Source organism: Conger conger, chromosome 15 (genome assembly GCF_963514075.1).
Source record: "Conger conger chromosome 15, fConCon1.1, whole genome shotgun sequence".
NCBI classification, from domain to species: Eukaryota; Metazoa; Chordata; class Actinopteri; order Anguilliformes; family Congridae; genus Conger; species Conger conger.
The window spans coordinates 7990244-8010055 of NC_083774.1; the positions used below are offsets into that span (position 1 = coordinate 7990244).

General features: G+C 48.5%; 1 protein-coding gene across 1 annotated transcript in view; it reads left to right on the plus strand.

Annotated features, from left to right (window-relative positions):
* Positions 1 to 19693, plus strand: part of zdhhc7 (zinc finger DHHC-type palmitoyltransferase 7) — a 29044-nt gene extending 9351 nt beyond the window's left edge. The window contains exons 3-8 of the mRNA XM_061221819.1: positions 4772 to 5080; positions 6495 to 6619; positions 9164 to 9260; positions 10301 to 10382; positions 11522 to 11652; positions 16907 to 19693. Of these exons, the coding sequence (XP_061077803.1) occupies positions 4778 to 5080; positions 6495 to 6619; positions 9164 to 9260; positions 10301 to 10382; positions 11522 to 11652; positions 16907 to 17086 (918 nt within the window). The 5' untranslated portion in view covers positions 4772 to 4777 and the 3' untranslated portion in view covers positions 17087 to 19693. The remainder of the gene's footprint in view (positions 1 to 4771; positions 5081 to 6494; positions 6620 to 9163; positions 9261 to 10300; positions 10383 to 11521; positions 11653 to 16906) is intronic.
* The last annotated feature ends 119 nt before the right edge of the window (positions 19694 to 19812 follow it).

The following is a 19812-nucleotide window of genomic DNA, read 5'->3' on the forward strand; positions in this document are numbered from 1 at the left end:
ACAGGGCTGTGTGTTTAGGGCACTGTCTGCCCCCCAGCTGGAGCGGGAGTTTGCAGTCACTGCCAGCAGAGCAGAGATTGAAATGTCACTTTCCCTCTCTCTAGAACAGAGACCTCACTTCGACAGCCTCCTCCTCAAAATGCCTGCTGTCAGGCATGATTTTGGTCAGTGTGTGTGTGTGTGTGTGTGTGTTTGTCTGTCTGCCTGCCTGTGTGTGTGTCTGTGTGTGTGTGTGTGTGTGTGTGTGTGTGTGTCTCTGTGTGTGTGTCTCTGTCTGTCTGTGTATCTGTGTGTGTGTGTGTCTGTGTCCATGTATGTGCGTGCGTGCATATGTGTATATATATATATATATATCTATATATATATATATATATATATATATATATATATATATATATATATATATGTACATGTGTTTGTGTTTATATATGTGTGTGTGTGTATATGTGTTTGTGTTTATATATGTGTATGTATGTGTGTGTGTTTATCTCTGGTCTCCTGTGGCACAGAGAGGATAATTTGGAGACGGAGGAAGTCCCAGCCTTCTCGGGTTTATGAGCACGGGTTTATAGAAAGGGCACTTGAAACGAAAACTGCCTAAGTCTACATTTTCGTGTCATAACAGCAGCTCATCAAAAGGAAAACTGCTTAAATTGGACTCAGAATTGAATTCACGGATGGATAATGGCATCATTGAAAATCTCAGCATTGAAGTTTCCCCCTGTAAGCCTGAATGAATATGGCTGTGCAGCTCGTGGTCAGTCTTCCCCCCCGCCAGGTCTGCCTCCACACTGCCTGATCCAGGGTGATGGTATCTGGTTACAGCGGTGGGCTTATCCGGTGCAGCCTGGAGATGTACACTGTATCCTTATCGGTTTGGTGACTGTGTGACGCAGTCCCTGGGCTGAAGCCCTCTCTCATCTCTCCTCTCTCTCTTTTCTCTCATCTCTCTCCTCCCTCTTCTCTCCCTCTCACCTCCTCTCTCCCTCCTCCCTCCTCGCTCCCTGTCTCTTCTCTCCCTCTCTCCTCTCTCCTTCTCTCCCCGTCTCCTCTCTCCTCTCTCCCTGTCTCCTCTCGCTCCTCTCTCTCCTCTCTCCCTGTCTCCTCTCGCTCCTCTCTCTCCTCGCTCCTTCTCTCCTCCCTACCTCTCTCCTCTCTCTCCTCCCTCCCTCTCTCCTCTCTCTCCTCTCTCCCTCTCTCCTCTCTCTCCTCTCTCTGCTCCCTCCCTCTCTCCTCTCTCTCCTCTCTCTGCTCCCTCCCTCTCTCCCTCTGTCCCCGTCTCCTGTCTCCTCTCTCCTGTCTGCACTTACTGTCTGTGAGTCAGTGTGGATACAGGCTTTTGTAATGCACCTAAACGCAAGCATTGCTCACCTTTATGAGATATAGCTGAATAAAGCCACTTCTCAATTCAATTCAATTCAATTTTATTTGTTTAGCGCTTTTCACAGCAGACTGTCCCAAAGCTGCTTTACAGAGGGGAAAATATCAGCCCTGAGCATATGAGGTAAACAACTCCCGAGTGGTGAGAAAGAACTCCCCGATGGGAAGACATCTCAGGAGGAACCCAGCTATGGGGGGAGCCCATCCTCTGCTGGCCACTACAGGTGCTTAACCTGCCTGAGAAATTAACAAAATACAGTGGGCTCATTCCAATTGCTTATTTTTCTCTACACTTTTCCTTTCCTTGCTCTTGACCTGGAAATTGATCATGGTCCACCATCTTGCTTGCAGGAGCAAGTAGAGAAGCTAGGAACTCCCAATCTTTCCTTTGAAGCATCAGCGCATCCTTTGCAGAAGTATCTTTTCGGAAAGTCTGACGTATAAATGATCGACCTGTGGATCCACTTCTCCCCATCTGCCATGTCTGTAACTGACCTGTGGATCCACCTCTCCCCATCTGCCATGTCTGTAACTGACCTGTGGATCCACCTCTCCCCATCTGCCATGTCTGTAACTGACCTGTGGATCCACCTCTCCCCATCTGCCATGTCTGTAACTGACCTGTGTGTTCACAGTGTCTTCACTTCTTTTTCTTTCATCTTTTCCTGTCCTCTCCTGATGGGTTGGGGTCGGAGCAAGTGAATGAGAAAAGAAAAGGAAAACGGAGAAATTAGAGATTGGAATGAGCCCAGCGACTTGCACTTTGAGTGTGTGAGCCATCATGCCTCTTATCCTATCACACGCTTAACAGGGTTTTTCATGGGTGCGTTTAAGACGGACTTTGCTCCTGTTCTATCAAGGTCGCCCTGTTAATTCAGAGTAAGGCAGGCCTCCTTGTATATACACAGATTGCAGCTTGTTCAGAATGCAGTGGTTGGGGCGTGGCACCTTGCACACTCTTATCGCTGTCGATGAGGGGTCGGCAGCCATTTTGTTTCACAGCTCAAAGGGAGGAGATGTGGCTCATTTGCAAACTCAGAGCTTTGTTTGCATTGAGAGCCAGTGTATGTAGGATTCCAGACTGGGCCTGTGGATAGGTTTTTTTTTTGGACATTGTGCTTATGGGAATGTGTTTGTTTATTTTCTGATACTTGTATAAACGCACGCAAACATCCCTCACCTGAACCCAAGTTATTTTTTCTCACTTAGTAAATGTGTGTGTGTGTGTGTGTGTGTGAGAGAGAGTGAGAGATGTGTTTATTCATATGGCTTCTTCAGCTTAAGTAGTCCAGAGAACACCTTTTTTATCTATTCGTTTTATCCATGTGTCATTTTCTCCGTGTGTCCACAACAGAAAAGCGGGCTTCGAGTCTGATTTCATTAGATGCTACTGAGTAAAGACACTGTGCGTGTGAAATAGGGCTGGCAGCATTGCAACATCGTTGTTGGTTTCTGTTTTCATTTGGCATTTCACCACATGACAGACCACATGTGTCCTGCTCACCAGCCTTAGCTGTGTGTGCTATCTCAACACGGCCACCATTTTGGGTTTTTTACTCTGCGCTTCACTGTTCACTGTTCAGGCTGCTGGAGGTTCCAGTGCATCGCTGCACTCTCAGGGTTTTCCCTGAGGTGCTGCCCCCCCCCCCCCCCCCCCTTGTGATTGGATAAAACTATGCATTTTCACATCATTTTCAACTGTTATCGTTCCCGTATTTTGTGAAGAAAGGACAGCAGGCTTTGATCGGCAGTATGATTTATTGAAGTGAGTTGTGTAATGTGTGAACAAAACTTATTGGCAGATGTTGGTGTGAAAGGAGACGGTTGATCTCACGCTTTATGGATCCCAAGTGAAACTCTCAGAGTGCAGATGGTCTGCAGAGACGAAAGATGCACAGCGATCTACCGCCTCGGAGGCAGCACGTCCACTGACTGTCGGGCACCGTGGATACAGGCAAAGCACATTTTCATGAGCTTCATTTCTTTTTGGCTTGAGTGCTGTATTTTTTAGCTTGAGTGGCGCATAGCTAAGGGGTGACATTAGACGGCAGAGCAGCTGACTGGCAGTTGGAGGGTTGTCGGTTCGATCCCGACCTGTGTGTGTCGAAGTGTCCCTGAGTAAGACACCAAACCCCAAATTGCTCCTGATGAGCTGGTTGGTGCCTTGCATGGCAGCCAACCCCCGTTGGTGTGCGAGTGTGTGTATGACTGGGTGAATGAGAGGGGGGGAGAAAGAGAGAGGGAGAGGGAGAGAGAGCAGTGTGAAAGTCATGAGAGAGAGAAGGAGGGAGAGAGAGGGAGAGAGGGAGAGGGCAGTGGGCAGTGTGAAAGTCATGAGAGAGAGGGAGAGAGAGAGAGAGGGAGAGGGAGGGAGAGGGAGAGAGAGGGAGAGAGGGAGAGGGCAGTGTGAAAGTCATGAGAGAGAGAGAGTGAGAGAGCAGTGTGAAAGTCATGGAGATTGATGCTGACGGTTGGGTCCAGTGAACAGCACAGGTGGCGTCTGTGAGTTTGTTTTCCCGTGTGACGTGTGTGTGTTTTATGTGACGGCTGCGCTGCCTCGCTGGAGGTTAGTGTCACTAAACGCCCTCGCGCAGATCTTCATTAACCCGACAGCACTGCTGCTGCAGCCGGGAGCCCCCGTAAATCACCGCGTCTTCAGGCCGGCGAGCTGTACTCACCGTGTCTGCTCCGTCTGGGCCTGTCTCCATATATCAACTCTCCCATCTCTGCTGCGCTGCTCCAGAAACCATCCCCACCTGGAACAAGGAGATGGGATAAATAAGGGATCGCAAAGAGCCCTGTGTCCGTGGTGGATTCCCTGCTCCTTCCCTGCCCCTACCCTGCCCCTTCCCTGCCCCTTCCCTGCCCCTACCCTGCTCCTACCCTGCTCCTACCCTGCCCCTACCCTGCCCCTACCCTGCCCCTTCCCTGCCCCTTTCCTGCCCCTTCCCTGCCCCTTTCCTGCCCCTACCCTGCTCCTACCCTGCCCCTACCCTGCCCCTTCCCTGCTCCTACCCTGCCCATGGCTCTCTCAGCCTGCAGTGGTGCGCTATGCAAAGTGTACTAGTTCAATAGTGTCGTGTTGAGCTATGCCAAAGGGCTCTCTGGTCTGCACAGTGCCATCCTGGAGCTCTCCCAGAACTCCAGCCCCCACCTTACCCGCCTGCCTGTTCTCCCAAAACTCCTTCCCTCCCCCTCCCCTCCTGAAGACCCCCAGAGAGCTGCAGTTGATGGACAACCAGTATTACCTCACTGTTACTCTTTCATTGCCTCTCTGGTGACTTCCTTTATCCCCTGTGCAGATTTGTGAGTTGTTTGAAGAGCTCTGAATATTTCTCTCTTCCTCCTTCCTCCCTCCTTCCCTCTACTTCCTTCTCGCTCCCTCTCTCAGGGTAGAATGCAATCTTCAGGCCACCGGTTGCGGGATGTGGAGCAGCACCACCCCCTCCTGGGGGCGGAGGAGGATCTGGAGGGCGGGGGCCCGGGCGAGGGGGAGCGGGTGTGGTTCATCCAGGACGGCTGTGGCATGGTGTGTGCCTTCATGACCTGGTTCCTGGTGCTCTACGCTGACTTTGTGGTGACCTTCGTCATGCTGCTGCCCTCCAAGAGCTTCTGGTACGCCCTGGTCAACGGCGTGGCCTTCAACTGCCTGGCCCTGCTGGCACTCACCGCACACCTGCGCACCATGCTCACCGACCCGGTGAGTGACAGCCCGGGGGCGGGGCCGGGGGGAGGAGGGGGAGCCTGGGGGAAGAGGTGGGGTTAGGGGTGGAGTTGGAAGTGGAGTTAGAGGCGGGGTTTGGAGCGTGGTGTGGCTGGAGGCGGGGTTAGAGGCGGGGTTTGGAGCGTGGTGTGGCTGGAGGCGGGGGTCAGAGGCAGGGTTTGGAGCGTGGTGTAGGCTGAGATAACAGTGAGAGGAGGAGGTGATTACGGAACGCCCTTTGAACGAGTCAGCTATGAGGAAATAACCCGCCGACAGGGCGGGCCATGGCCTGAAGCCGAGAAAGACCTCATCAGCATTTCACTGAGTTTTACAGCACTGGAGCTGGCAGAACTATAACCGTAACTATGAATATGTAGTTTTAAAAATCGCTTGGCCGCATGAACGATAAAACACAAGCAACCAATCAAAATCCGGGTAGAATGCCAAATTTACAGGGCGTCACATTCAAGATGGCGGATGACACAGCCGAGAGGCTGTTTGCAGAAGGTTATGGTTCATCACTGTGGATGTTGACGTAGTTATAGTTGTGTTTATAGTTCTTGGTGTGGACAGGCTCATATGTCAGCTCCCTGTCCTCTCCCTCTCTCCACACTCTCCGTGCACTCGTTCTGTCCTCACTTTGTCTCCCCTTTTTTATCTTTTCTCTCATCTGTTTTCTCTCCTCTCTGTCCTTTCTTTCTGCTCTGACTACTAAATCTGTCCGCCCCTATTCTCTCTCTCCTCCATCTCTCCTATCTTTATCTTCCCTTTCCCTTTGACCCCTCTGTGTGCTCCCATTTCTCTGTGTGTCCGCACATTCTCTCGGTCCCTCTGTCTCACTCTTTCTCTCGCTCCCTCTCTCTCCTTCTCTCTCCCTCTCCCTCTCCCTCTCTTACCCTCTCCATCCCTCTCTCCCTCTCTCTCTCTCTCTCTCAGGACTTTCTGTTTGGGGGCGGGGGGTAAATGGTAAATGCCTGGAATTTATATAGTGCCTTTATCAAAAGTGCTGTACAATTCATGCTTCACCCATTCAGACACACACTCACGGAGATTGGCTGCCATGCCATGCAATGCTCGTCAGGAGCATTTGGGGGTTAGGTTTCTTGTTCAGGGACACTTCGATACACCCAGGGCGGGATCGAACCGGCAACCCTCCAACTGCCAGACAACTGCCCTTACCTCCTGAACTAATATCAAACATGTAGGTGTGGTGGGTTAATGACATGTTCATTAAAGGACGTCAAAAAGAAAGTCTCTCTCTCTCTCCCTTTCCTCTCTCTCCCTCTCTCCATCCATCCCTCCTTCTTTCTCCCTCTCCCTCTCCCTCTCCCTTTCTCTCTCTCTCCCTCTCTCCCTTTCTCTCTCTCTCCCTCCCTCCCCTGGCTGACTGTGCCCGTGCTTGTATCCACAGGGGGCGGTACCTAAGGGCAACGCCACTAAGGAGTACATGGACAGCCTGCAGCTCAAGCCGGGCGAGGTCATCTACAAGTGCCCCAAGTGCTGCAGCATCAAGCCCGAGAGAGCCCACCACTGCAGGTAACAAGATGGCCGCCGGCTGGGTTGCTGATAATAAGGGCGAAAACCGAAACCAGCACACCCTGCGGCTCTCCAGGACCAGGAGTGAGGACCACTGGTGCGGTGTGATCACCCAGCGTCTGCTGTGGTCTGAAGTGCCGAGACGTGTTTCGTTTGAGCCCGATCTGATCTGCGTAATGACATGGAAGGCCTGTGAGCTGTGGCCCTGTGCTCTTGTCACTGGGAAGGCCCGACACACCGATGTGTCTTCAGAGAGTCAGATTTTACCGTTTGTAACAGGATGACACCATACCTCTCAGATCCTTATAATACAGGGAGGAATAGGTAGAAACAGGTTAGATAAGCATTACATTACATTACATAACATTACATGTTTCCAGAGCGACATACCATGAAGTGCAAATTGAACCCAGGGTGTGTGATGAGGACCCTAGAGGAAAGTGCTGTTCCGAGTCCTAGCGTGATCACATAGATACAGCTTGAAGCCTTGAAGATTACATCAACTTGCCAACTAGCATACCACAGTTGGCTACTAGCATACCCACAGGAACTTTGTTTGGAATATCATTGCATCTTTCAATGAAATTGTAATTGATTGCATCCAAATTTGCCATGTTCACTGGGTAGGATTCAGATAAAATTCTGGCGATAAAGTTTCCAACATCCGATGTGTACCAAATTCTTCTTTTTTATGCAAAGATGTAATGATATTCCGAGTTCCTGGGATGCTTCCAAAACCTGTTTCTACCTTTTCCAACCTCTATTATAGGGATCTGAGATGTATGGTGACATCCTGTTACAAATTTGAGAGAATGCACTGGATCAGAGTGTGGAAGTACGCTCAATTATTTACACTGCGTTTTGTGTTGAAACAAAGCATTCTAATGCCAATGACTGGGGGGGGGGGCTGTTTCCTGCTTGGTCTAATGAACTGTACGTCGCTCTGGATAAGAGCATCTGCTAAATGCCAATAATATAATGGCGATGGATAACTGATACTCTATGCAAATTGTACCTTATCTGACCTGTGTTCGGTCGTTCTTCCAAAGACCTTTGGTATGCAGTTATCGTCTGTCCCTTTGGAAAGCGTCTGCCAGATGTATTTCAAACACTTGTAATCTTCAGCATATTGTTGAGCTGACACAGCATGGGTTGGAAGTATGACCTAAATCGTACGGTGAAAACGGAAGGTTACATAAACGTGAATATGTTTCAAATGCTTATAATGCTTGAGCGAACCTTTGGCTGACACAGCATGGAGCAGTAGCATAACCTAAATTCCAACATGAAACCTGAACGTTTATTTAACGGGGAGAGATTTGTGAAACCCATCTTTGCGGAAACAAGACGTGGATCGAATCTAGTGTCCATTTCATGCTTTCGACTCCAACTGTATTTAATAAAAAGGTGAAGCTTGAATCACGTACATAAGAGAAGATGAAAACATTTGTTTTGTGAAACTGTCAAAATGGGCAGTCTGTAGCTGAGTGGCCAAGGTACATGACTGGGACCCGGAAGGTTGGTGGTTCAAGCCCCACTGTAGCCACAATAAGATCAGCACAGCTGTTGGGCCCTTGAGCAAGGCCACTAACCTTGCATTGCTCCAGGGAGGATTGTCCCCTGCTTAGTTTAATCAACTATTGCTTTGGATAAAAGTGTCTGTTAAAAGTGTGATATGATGTTGGAAGTGCTCCAGGGGGGATTGGCCCCTGCTTAGTCTAATCAAGTCAAGTGTAAGTCACTTTGGATAAAAGCATCTGCTAAATAATAATATATATGTGGGGCGGCTTGTAGCGTAGTGGTTAAGGTAAATGACTGGGTCACATAGGGTCGGTGGTTCTAATCCCGGTGTAGCCACAATAAGATCCGCACAGCCGTTGGGCCCTTGAGCAAGGCCCTTAACCCTGCATTGCTCCAGGGGAGGATTGTCTCCTGCTTAGTCTAATCAACTGTACGTCGCTCTGGATAAGAGAGTCTGCCAGCTGCCAATAATGTAATAATGTAATATGTGAAAGGTTTTTGTAAATATTTATTGTCAAGGCGTGTTTGTTTTCTGTTTCGGTCTGCAGAGAGTTGAATAGGGAAATCTTACAGCTGTGTTGGTAGAGGGTTATTTTCTCATAAAGTCAATCTGCCAGACTTGCAGTTGCGACATCTGTTCCTCTCCTCATCACATATGGAGTAATGCCTTCCTCGCCCAGAGAAGTTCAGTGACAGCAAGGCGCTGAGCTGGGAATCCACTAACCTCCATGACGTTTTGTGTGTTCTTCACCCGTGACCGTGGTACAACTCTGGGACAGTCGTGCCTAAGGTACATGACTGGGACCCGGAAGGTCGGTGGTTCAGGCCCTGGTGTAGCCACGATACGCTCTGCACAGCCGTTGGGCCCTTGAGCGAGGCCCTTAACCCCACATTGCTCCCCAGGCGCTGCACTGTGGCTGCCCACTGCTTTGGAGTAGCTTGGATGGGTCAAATGCAGAGGATGAATTACCCCACGGGGTTCAGTAAAGTTTATCTTCTTCTGTTCTATCTCCCCCTCCACAGTATTTGTAAGAGATGCATCCGGAAGATGGATCACCACTGTCCCTGGGTCAACAACTGTGTGGGAGAGAACAACCAGAGGTTCTTTGTGCTCTTCACTGTAAGTGAAACTCTTCCGTCATGAGGGGACAGCCTCTAGTCGAGTGGTACCGTGATTTTTTTAGCAACATAACATAAATTGATCAGACTCCTTTCGTTCAAAATCCCCCCCTGCTGTGCACCAGCTTCTGATATGCTGCTTCTAAAACCCAGTGTACAACGAACGGTCAACTTCAGACGAGACTTGACATGGTCCGTTCCGGAAGCTAGCCGACGAGAGCAGTTCTAAAACTGGACAGTACACCCCACTTTTGACTTTCTACCTTACCCCCTCGTCTTGTCTCAAGTTTCTGTAGACTGGGCTTTAATGTCCCTGAATGAAATGTAGCTTATTCATTTACTTTCTCATATGAGTCCAGCCAGTACTTTTGTTTTGAGCAGTCAAAGGCATTTGCTGCATAATATATTCTTTCGCCGTCTGATAAATAACCTGCGGATTTCAGACTGCCTTTGAAAAGCAGGTTATTTGGTGGCTGGTGGACTCACAATCATATTTTTATATGGAAATGTGGAAAACAAGAATAACCCACGAGAGGCAGACACTGCTCTCCCAGTAACGCTGCCCATCGCTGCCTTTTTTCTGTGCAGCAAACTGGGGTACGGTGTACGTTCTCATTTCCCCAGCCCCACTCTCTTTGTCTTTTTGACGCTAACTAACGAGGCCTTGGAGGAACAGTGGAGCGGTGCGCACGGAAGAAAGACAGAGAAAAAAATGCCAACATAAATTGGCCGAAGTCAAACACTGAGTATGACAATGCTAAGAATGAATCTCTCATTCTCTCTCCCTCTCTCTCCCCCCTCCCTCTCCCTCTCTCTCCCCCCTCCCTCTCTCTCTCCCCGTCCCTCTCCCTCTCTCTCCCCCCTCCCTCTCCCTCTCCCTCTCTCTCCCCCCTCCCTCTCCCTCTCTCTCACTCTCCCTCACTCTCACTCTCCCTCTCTCTCTCCCTGTCCCTCTCTCTCTCTCTCTCTCTCTCTCTCTCTCTCTCTCTCTCTCTCTCCCTCTCCCTCTCCCTCTCTCTCTCCCTCTCTCTCTCATTGCAGATGTATATAGCCCTGATCTCCACCCATGCCCTGGTCCTGAGTGGGTTCCAGTTTTTCACCTGTGTCAAAGTTCAGTGGAGCGGTAGGTGTCCCTCACCCTTGATTGACAGCGGAGGTGTGTGTGACCGGTGTGGTGGTGTGTGTGACCGGTGTGTGTGTCACCTGTGTGGTGGTGTGTGTGACCGGTGTGTGTGACCTGTGTGGTGGTGTGTGTGACCTGTGTGTGTGACGTGTGTGACCTGTGTGTGACCTGTGCGGAGGTCTGGCGTCACGCTGCTGAGTGTGAATGAGACCCTGCCATGGGCATGTGGAGTGGGGTGTGCTGTCCTCCTCTCCAGCCCATTGGCCAGGCCAGGGACCGATAGTGATGGCGGCAGTCTCCTCTCTCTCGCCCGGAACAGTTACTTTGGTGGACTGTGGCTACTCCTGTATTTTGCTGATGTGCGACTCGTAAAGTTTATGCGTGCGGATCGCGATGTCGTAAAGGGCCTTTACGGCTCCGGTGAGCGGCGTGGCCGAGTCGTTGGAGAGAGTAATGGCTCCGAGACGCAGGAAGGTTTGACGACGCGCCGCCGTTTGAGTAGCACAGAGCTGTGCTTTCATTAGTGCTGCAGTTTGGTTAGCGCAGCAGCACTGTGCGCTTAGCAATCAGCGCAGTGCCACGGTTTGATTCGCAATTAGCACATTTTGGCAGTTTGATTAGCGATTAGCGTATAGCTGCATTTTGATTAGCGCTTGCCTGTAGTTTGATTTGAGCCACTGTTACTCTCAATAGCGAGTATTGCAGCACTGCAGTTTCATTAGCGATTAGCACAGCACAGTTTGATTAGTGATTAGCACATTGCTGCAGTTTCTATGGCAATTAGCGCAGTGCCACCGTTTGATTAGTGATTTGCACAGCGCCACAGTTTGATTGGGATTAGCACATCCCTGCAGTTTGACTAGCTATTAGCGCCTTGCTGCATTTTGATTAGCACTGCCGTACATTTAGCCTGTGAACTAGACTTAGCGATCACGACGGTCACTGAACTGTGTTGTTCCAGTCACCATATTGTATGTGTTCGGTCTGCACTTCGTTGTACGTCGCTTTGGATATGGATAAGAGCGTCTGCGAAATGCCTGTAACGTAATGTAAGGTAATGTAATGTAATGTATGTGGCTTTGGATGAATATGTCAATCTGAAATGGTGGTGCTGTAATGACGTCTCTCCGCTGTCGCAGAGTGCAGTGACTTCTCCCCGCCGGTCGCTGTGATGCTCATGATCTTCCTCTGTCTGGAGGGCCTCCTCTTCCTCACCTTCACTGCCGTCATGTTCGGCACCCAGATCCACTCCATCTGCAACGACGAAACGGTGAGTTCTGGGCTCTCCGCCAACGCGGCCTGCCAACAGGGGACTCGGCACTTAATTGATCAATTAAAACAGTGAATTACACAGTTAACTCACCTGGTTTCTTGCTTCTGAATTGATTGCTGATATTAAGGCAAAAACAAGGCCTAGGCCATTGTCCTAGACCCAGGCCTGCTCAAGACCTCTGTATGTCACATTTCACTGATTCAGCAGGCACTCCTGTCCTGGAACATGTACAGTGGCTTCAGAAAGTATTCAGACCCCTTAGTTTTTATATAAATGAAAGCATTCTCAAAGCATGTTTTCACTTTGTCATTTTGGGATATTGAGTGTAAACTGATGGGCAAAGCTGGCTATTTTATCCATTTAAAATGAAATGTACAACACAGTGAAGTGTGCAAAAAAGTGAACGGGTCTGAATACTTTCTGAAGTTTTTGTACATATGAGCTTTCAATAGGCCTACGAGAGCTCTGGTAACTACAGAGACAGAAAAACAACACACCTCCAGTTACCAGGCAACAAGAATTTTGTCGTCGACTTCACTGTTTTATGTATCGACTGTGTGTGTGTGTATGTATATATACATGTATATGTATATGTGTGTGTGTGTGTATGTGTACATATGTGTGTGTGTGTGTGTGTGTGTGTGTGTGTGTGTGTGTGTGTATGTGTATATATGTGTGTGTGTGTGTGTGTGTGTGTGTATATATGCATGTATATGCATATATGTGTGTGTGTATGTCTGTATATGTGTGTGTGAGTGTGTGTGTATGTGTACATATGTGTGTGTGTGTGTGTATGTGTATATATGTGTGTGTGTGTGTATGTGTATATATGTGTGTGTGTGTGTGTGTGTGTGTGTGTGTGTACGTGAGCAAGTCTGTCAGCTCATACTTGGTGATAGGTAGTGAGCAGCAGTCTGTGTTTTACGGTCACAGTGTATGTGGTTCAAACTGAGTGGCAACACTGCAACTGTGAGGCACAGAAACATATTCTATCATAGTTCTGTCTTAACGAGAAACACACAGGATGTAAATGTGGGTTTTATTACTCATCAGGCTGCTAACAGACTATAATTAATTCAGGAAATGAATTGTGTAACAATGTTCATTGGCTGTAATTCAAAGCCCGGAACGACAAATGAGCAAGTTCATCCTATTGCACCGCCTATGGCTCTCAGCTGTACAGAACGGACCCTACCCTTTCCTATTTGTCCAGAAGACAAACAGTGACTGTGGATTTTTCCTGTTATTGGTGTGTGTTATTTACACTCGAGGTTCTGTAAATGAAAAATGCCTTGGCGGCACGGATTGTGCAGTGGGTAGCACTGCCGCCTCACAGCAAGAAGGTCCTGGGTTCGAATCCCCGTCGGCCGGGGCCTCTCTGTGTGGAGTTTGCATTTTCTCCCTGTGTATCACAGAACTGGAGAATATTCATAGTGATATTGAGTTATTCTGATTGATTGAGTGATTGATAGTTATTTCATTGTATTTTTACAGTAGGGGTAGGGAATTAGACCATGTCATTGGTGATTATGGAATTCCAGAAATCTGCAGTTTATAATGTGGATCTATTCTCTGCCTTGGGTCATTTTATCATGAGCTTGTTATATTTCTTGTTATATTGTTACATTTCGTTGTGAGCTACACATATTCTTCTCTTTGGTTTGCATTTGGCAGGAAACGCTTTGCAGTCGGAGCGGTAAATTGCACAATATATTGGGCCACCCTGTGACTGCAGAGGGGAGCTTTTTAACCGAAAAGGATGTTTCAACATCAGGGCATAACTGACGAGAGAGACTGCTCTTCAGCAGTGGAAGCAGAGTGATCAGGCTGAGTCTGTGAGCAGACAGTGTCATATTAACTATATACCACTGGCTGTGGTGTTATTATTAGCTGGTGGCACCTGATCACAGGCGGCCTGTAGTGTAGTGGTTAAGGTACATGACTGGGACCCCAAGGTTGGTGGTTCCCAGTGTAGCCACAATAAGATCAGCACAGCTGTTGGGCCCTTGAGCAAGGCCCTTAACCCTGCATTGCTCCAGGGGATGATTGTCTCCTGCTTAGTCTAATAAGCTGTATGTCGCTCTGGATAAGAGTGTCTGCCAAATGCCATTAATGTAATGTAATGTAATTTCTGGTCATACTGTTTATGAGTATAATAATGTCTTCAGCGTTTCCAAGGGAATAAAATGAACTAAAAAATATAAAAAAATCTCCCCTGGAGCAATGTGGCTGGGCCTTACTCAAGGGCCCAGCAACTGTGCAGATATTATCCTGGCTACATCGGGGCTAGAACCGGCAACCCTCTGGGTCCCTGTCGTGTGCCTTAGCCACTAAGCTACAGGCTGCCCATTTTCAGGGTCGCTCTGGACAGAGTTGAAAAGAATGGGATTGAAAGTTGCAGACAGTCTGGGCAGCTGGTGTGTTGCACGAGTGTATACCGAAGAGATGAGTCATCGCGTCTGAGATGGGTGCTGGGTCTCCTCTGCCTTTCACCTGCTCCCACACCCCCACACAGTGACAGCTGCACCCCGTTTAAAAAGAGCAGAGTCCAGATGTTATCTGGACACAAGGCTGTAATCAGTGGGGAGGGCCTGTGGAGTATTGGTGTTAGTGCTGGACCCCATTGGAGTGGCGTTAGCATTAGCATTGCCCCCCGGTGGAATAGTGTTAGCATTAGCATTAGTGTCACTCCCCGGTGGAGTAGCGTTAGCATTAGTGTTAGCGTTGCACCCTGGTGGAGTAGCGTTAGCATTAGTGTTAGCGTCACACCCCGGTGGAGTAGCGTTAGCATTAGCGTTAGCGTCGCACACCAGTGGAGTCTCTGCAGGGCCTGGACTGCTCTCAGAAACGCCTCGGTTGTTCGGTCTCTAGAAATAGGCTGCCGAAAAGATTTCCCCTTGTGTGCTGACACGCTTAAACTCGGAGGCTTTTTGCTACTTCAAGTCAAATTGAATTATTAATGGGTGTTTTGAAGGTGACGCAGGTACGTCTCCAGGCAGATGCAAAGAATTTCAAAAATCCAGGTTTCTAACACTGAAAGACATTCACAGAAGTTAAGAATGAACATTGTGCTAGCAAGGTCATTCGGGAAGATTACCGGTTTAATTTCTTTGTGAAAGCGGAGTGCATCTTTATCTGTTTGTTGAGTGTGTGTTTTTTCTGAGTGCTCTCTGGCTGCTCTTTTCCCAGCAGTGTGATTCACCAGAAATATTCAGGGTTGAGTTTAAATAAATAAAATATCTGGCTGTAAACAGAAGCAGCTGCTTACGCATAAATGACCGTAATTTTGTGGAGAGCAAATTCATTTATCCTTAAAAGCCACATACATGCTCACATAAACCTACGTCACAAGCAGGGCTGGAGATGAAAATATAAATATGCCGCATAAATACTCGCCATTTACCAACGCTGCCTCATTGAGGAGCTGAAGTCCTTCCTTATCTATGGATGCACTGGCTCCCTGTCATTCCCTGTGGGGTAATAAATAATGAGAATTTATTATATAGCTGATGCTTTTATTTAAGGCCACTTGATAGGACTAAGCAGGGGAAAATCCCCCCCTGGAGTAATGCAGGTTTAAGGGCCTTGGTCAAGGGCCCACCAGATCTTACCGAGGCTTGAACCTTGGTTACGGGCTATAATTTCTCTACCATTGGGCTAGCCAGGATGAAAGGCCTCTTGCATGTGATAATTCACTGCTCCCTCAGACAAAAGAGTCTTTACATTCATACTTTTACGTGGTTCCGTCCTGGCTAGATCAATTACTTTTCTCGTAGTATAATTTCCGATGGCTCTCGACACCTTTGTCTCAGGCCGTCTTTTGGCTGATTTACGGCACCTCAGTGAAAAAAAAAAAAACTACTACTTTTTGAACAAACTGAAATTAGAAACAGATCAAAATATAGTTCAAAAAAATCCAACACAGAGGTATGGTCTCCATGGAGACAACATCGTGACTGACAGGGAGGAGGAAGCAGTGCACTCTGGGAAGGTTAAGTTCCAGTGAGCCCTGAGCTGTGGGTCAGCCTACTTCCTGCTGCACCTCTCTATATTTTCCAGGCTTGTTGTAGTTGCATAACAGCAAAGCCGACTTTTGTTTAGTTTTGCTTTGTCATTTTGTTTGAAAAGCTCTTCTGGGAGCAGTTGTAGCTCAGTATCTGTTGGAGGTGATTATTAGTGAAGTGTCAAATAACCTACTTAAATGTATGCGATTTTTCTGTCATTGCCTTTCTGCAGAACGTGTTGTCGTATTGCAGAGGCCGTTATTCCATTTTTTTCTTGAAAAGGACCTGAGGCTTGCAGTTTTTGTATTGAACTCAATTTAATTTAAACACTTGTCATAAACCCGGATTGCGACAGTAAAGTCTGTTCCGCTGAACGGATGAAAGCCAGGAGGAATTGTTCCACATCAGATCTGAAATTGATGCAGAAGCTGCTTGGGGTTGCGGGGTATGTTCATGAACATAAAAAGCACTCCAGACGTGAAATGTAATGGTTGTCTTGGCTGAAAGGGTTTCGGGTCAGATTTACGGCCTGGAAAATTACTGTTCCTGTTCAAAGCTCATGCAGGCCCAAGGCCCAGGAGCGGTGTCAACCCACCTAACGCAAAACGTTCCCACAATGTTGCTGCCATGTAGTGGCAATGTTAAAGCTTTCAGAAAACATTCCAGTAACATTACGAGAACATTCTGTGCTGACTGGGCAGTAACTGGGGGCTCTGTGCTCAAAGTGACGGCTGTGTTACTGACCTGCGTGGCTCTGTATGTGTGCTCACCCGTGTGTGGAGCCTGTGTGTGTGTGTGTGTGTGTGCGCGCATGTGTGTGCGCGCGTGTGTGTGCGCGTGTGTGTGTGTGTGGAGCCTGTGTTCCTGACCCATGTGTGGCTCTGACCTGTGTGTAGCTCTGTGTGTGGTTCTGACCCCTGTGTGGCTCTGACCCCTGTGTGGTTCTGACCCGGTTGTGGCTCTCTGTGTGTGTGTGTGTGCTGACCCCTGTGTGGTTCTGACCCGGTTGTGGCTCTGTGTGTGTGTGCTGGCCCGTGTGTGGTTCTGACCCGGTTGTGGCTCTGTGTGTGGCTCTGACCCGTGTGTGGTTCTGACCCGGTTGTGGCTCTGTGTGTGTGTGTGTGTGTGTGTGTGTGTGTGTGTGTGTGTGTGTGCTAACCCCTGTGTGGTTCTGACCCGGTTGTGGCTCTGTGTGTGTGGCTCTGACCTGCGTGTGGTTCTGACCCGGTTGTGGCCCCGCCCTGCAGGAGATCGAGCGGCTGAAGAACGAGAAGCCCACCTGGGAGCGTCGCGTGCGGTGGGAGGGGATGAAGACCGTGTTCGGGGGCCAGCCCTCCCTCCTCTGGATCAACCCCTTCGCCGGGCTCCGTCTGCGGCGCCTGCTGATGACCCGGCCGCGCCGGGGCGGGCCCGAGTTCTCCGTCTGAGGACGCCCCGCCCCTCTCCTCCGGACACGCCTGTGCTATCTCACTCCTGCGACAGGCGTCTGGGGGTGAGGGGAGGGGGGGCGGCGTTGCCAAGGGGACCGTCAGCTGGCACCGCCCACATCGAACCACAGGGAGACGTCACCCTGCATGTATTGCAGTCCCTCCTCCAGATGTACACATTAATCTATATAAATGTATAAATATATATATATATAGCCACACATATTAATACACAGATTATCATGTACTGGACACCTTTTTGTGTTTTTGCCTTTTAAGTGAACCTGCAGTATGAAATTAAAGGAACAGGAGACGCCACACATCGGACTCTCAGAGCTGATGGGGCGATGGCCGTTGGCTTGTGGTATTACACACTACATCCAGCCTTTCTGTCACATCAGGGTGGGACACATGACGTCACGCGTGAGAAGAGGAACGACGAACGTTTGTGCACTGGAGAGCTACCCGCCCTCCTCAGTGCCCCCTTTAGGGACTCTCCAACTGAAGATCTAGCGAGTTTTGGTGTTGATGCTGCGCCTGTCCTCTCCACAACCCCCTCCCCCTCCGTTCTGGACCGGGCAGGGCAGCCTGAGTCACAGGGAACCTTCTGGAAGAAGAGCCAGATTAACCACTATGACAGTATACCCCCACCCCAGAGGAAACGGCTCATTATGTTTGTTTTTTTTAGGTTTTAAACTTTTTCAAAAATGTTTTTCGTTGTTGTTGTTTTTTTTTTTCTGGTTTTTGTTCTGCATTTCATGTCAACCACAGCAATTCAGTTTTTAGAAAAAGCAACTGCTGGAGAATAATTTTAGATGACCGCCCACGATGACAGACTGTTTTTGGGGGGGGGGAAATGAAATCTTGGTATTTTTAATCATTGTAGTATTTCTCTCCATCCTTCTGGTACATGCATTTTCCACCTTAAAAGGAGACGATGTACGTGAGATATCTCTGCTGTTTGGGGGGAGGGACAGAGGAGGAGGGTACATTCTGGGTTGCCTATGATGTTTTCCCACGGTGGACCGCGCTAGCGCTGTGTGCGGTGGGGAGACTGAGGTGCCAGGCTACCGTAGGCTCAGACAGGACCAGACAGGACCGGGTTCAGCAGTGAGGGACACACACTGCCCAACGTGACTTGGGTTCTCCATCCAGCCGGTCGTACGCAGGGCTTACTGATGAGATCACTTGAAACTTGTTTTATCATGCAAATGTTGGGTCCACGTTTCTCAGCGCTGGGGCTATGTAGAAAGGGGAAACCGTGCCCCGAATCCTTAAACAGGGGAGGCCACACGGGGTCGGCCCCAAACACAAACGCCGGAGAAACGCGACACAAAAGGGCCCTCCCTGCCCTCCGATGCTGGAGGAGGTCTGACACAGTGGCTGCTTTGTGCCGTTTAGGAAAAGCTCTGCAGAAATCTCACACGAAAAAGATCTTTCTTTGCCCCTCAGGCAAACTGAGCCAAGCTGGATGTGCACATTTACAGAGTATTTACCACGTTTTTTAAAAGCTTCCACGTGAACAGCTGTCTTTGACAGGTACTGCAGCTGTCTTCTGCGTCCCCGAAAGGCAGGGAAATGTGTCTGACTGCGAATACGTGGTTCCACAGGAATACATGTCGTCACAGTCTCCTGTTTCTCCTGACTCGAGTCTCCAGCAGTGAGTGAATTCATTGCCTGCACCGGTATCATAGTCATTTGATAAAGGCCAAATAACTGAACCTGTTAGTCCCTGAAAGTGTGTGTGTGCATGCATTTTATTAAAGAGACGTCAGCCGTCAATGCCAAACTCGTAGTCAGTCTGTAAGTGAATAGATGCCTAAATCACTTTAATGATATGATGCAATCAGTTTTATTAATAGTATAGCCTCTGAACAAATCTTCATGTCTTATCTTGAACGCAGTAATTATGACAATAATGGAACTTTTTTGGGGTGGGACGGGCGGGGGGGTTATTTGGTGAAATTAAATTCTTTGTAGACTTTTTAGAAGGCGGACAGGGTCGATCCCTACTGGAATGTATCAGAGTGAACTGGCCTTTAATTTAAATACTGTCATGAGAATGTATGGCATGTTATAAAACGTTGTCAGCGGCAGTTAATAATGCAGGGAACTCATCATGGTTTATTCAATCATCTCATGAACACAAATCCTTGTATGTTTTCCAATGAACAAAGCAGGAAGAGTGCCCATATTCTGAATATTCTGACATTTCTTTCATTCTACTTGTAAAGGCTGTATAATTTATTGTGTCGGAGGGTCCTGGTTTGTGGTTGGTACTGTAAAGAGGCACATAGGATCTATTGTGGAACTACACTTGTCCTGCGGGCCAAAGACAGGTGCTCATTGAAGGTTTCTCCTGTAAAGCCCCAACATATCTTTGACAAACAGGACTTGTATTAATCATCACAGCGGTATGGATTCGCCTGAAAATAGCATAATCAATATGTCCAGCTTTGTAACTGGAAAGCATACATGGGTTACTTCCGTTATCGACAGTATATCATTTACTGGATCCTGTTTTTTTTTTAAAGAAATATCTGTGTTATAAATGGTCTTTCTAATGTGTAGTTCTTTTGCATAATAAAGTTGTACGGTTTGAAAGAAGGGATGAAGAACGGTTTGGTCTCCTTCGTCTTCAGCCAAAGTCCAGTGCCGCGGTCAGAACCGCGTTTGTGTTAATCCCTTTGAAGAAAGTGTTTTGATAATCTGTCTCGAACCACTTC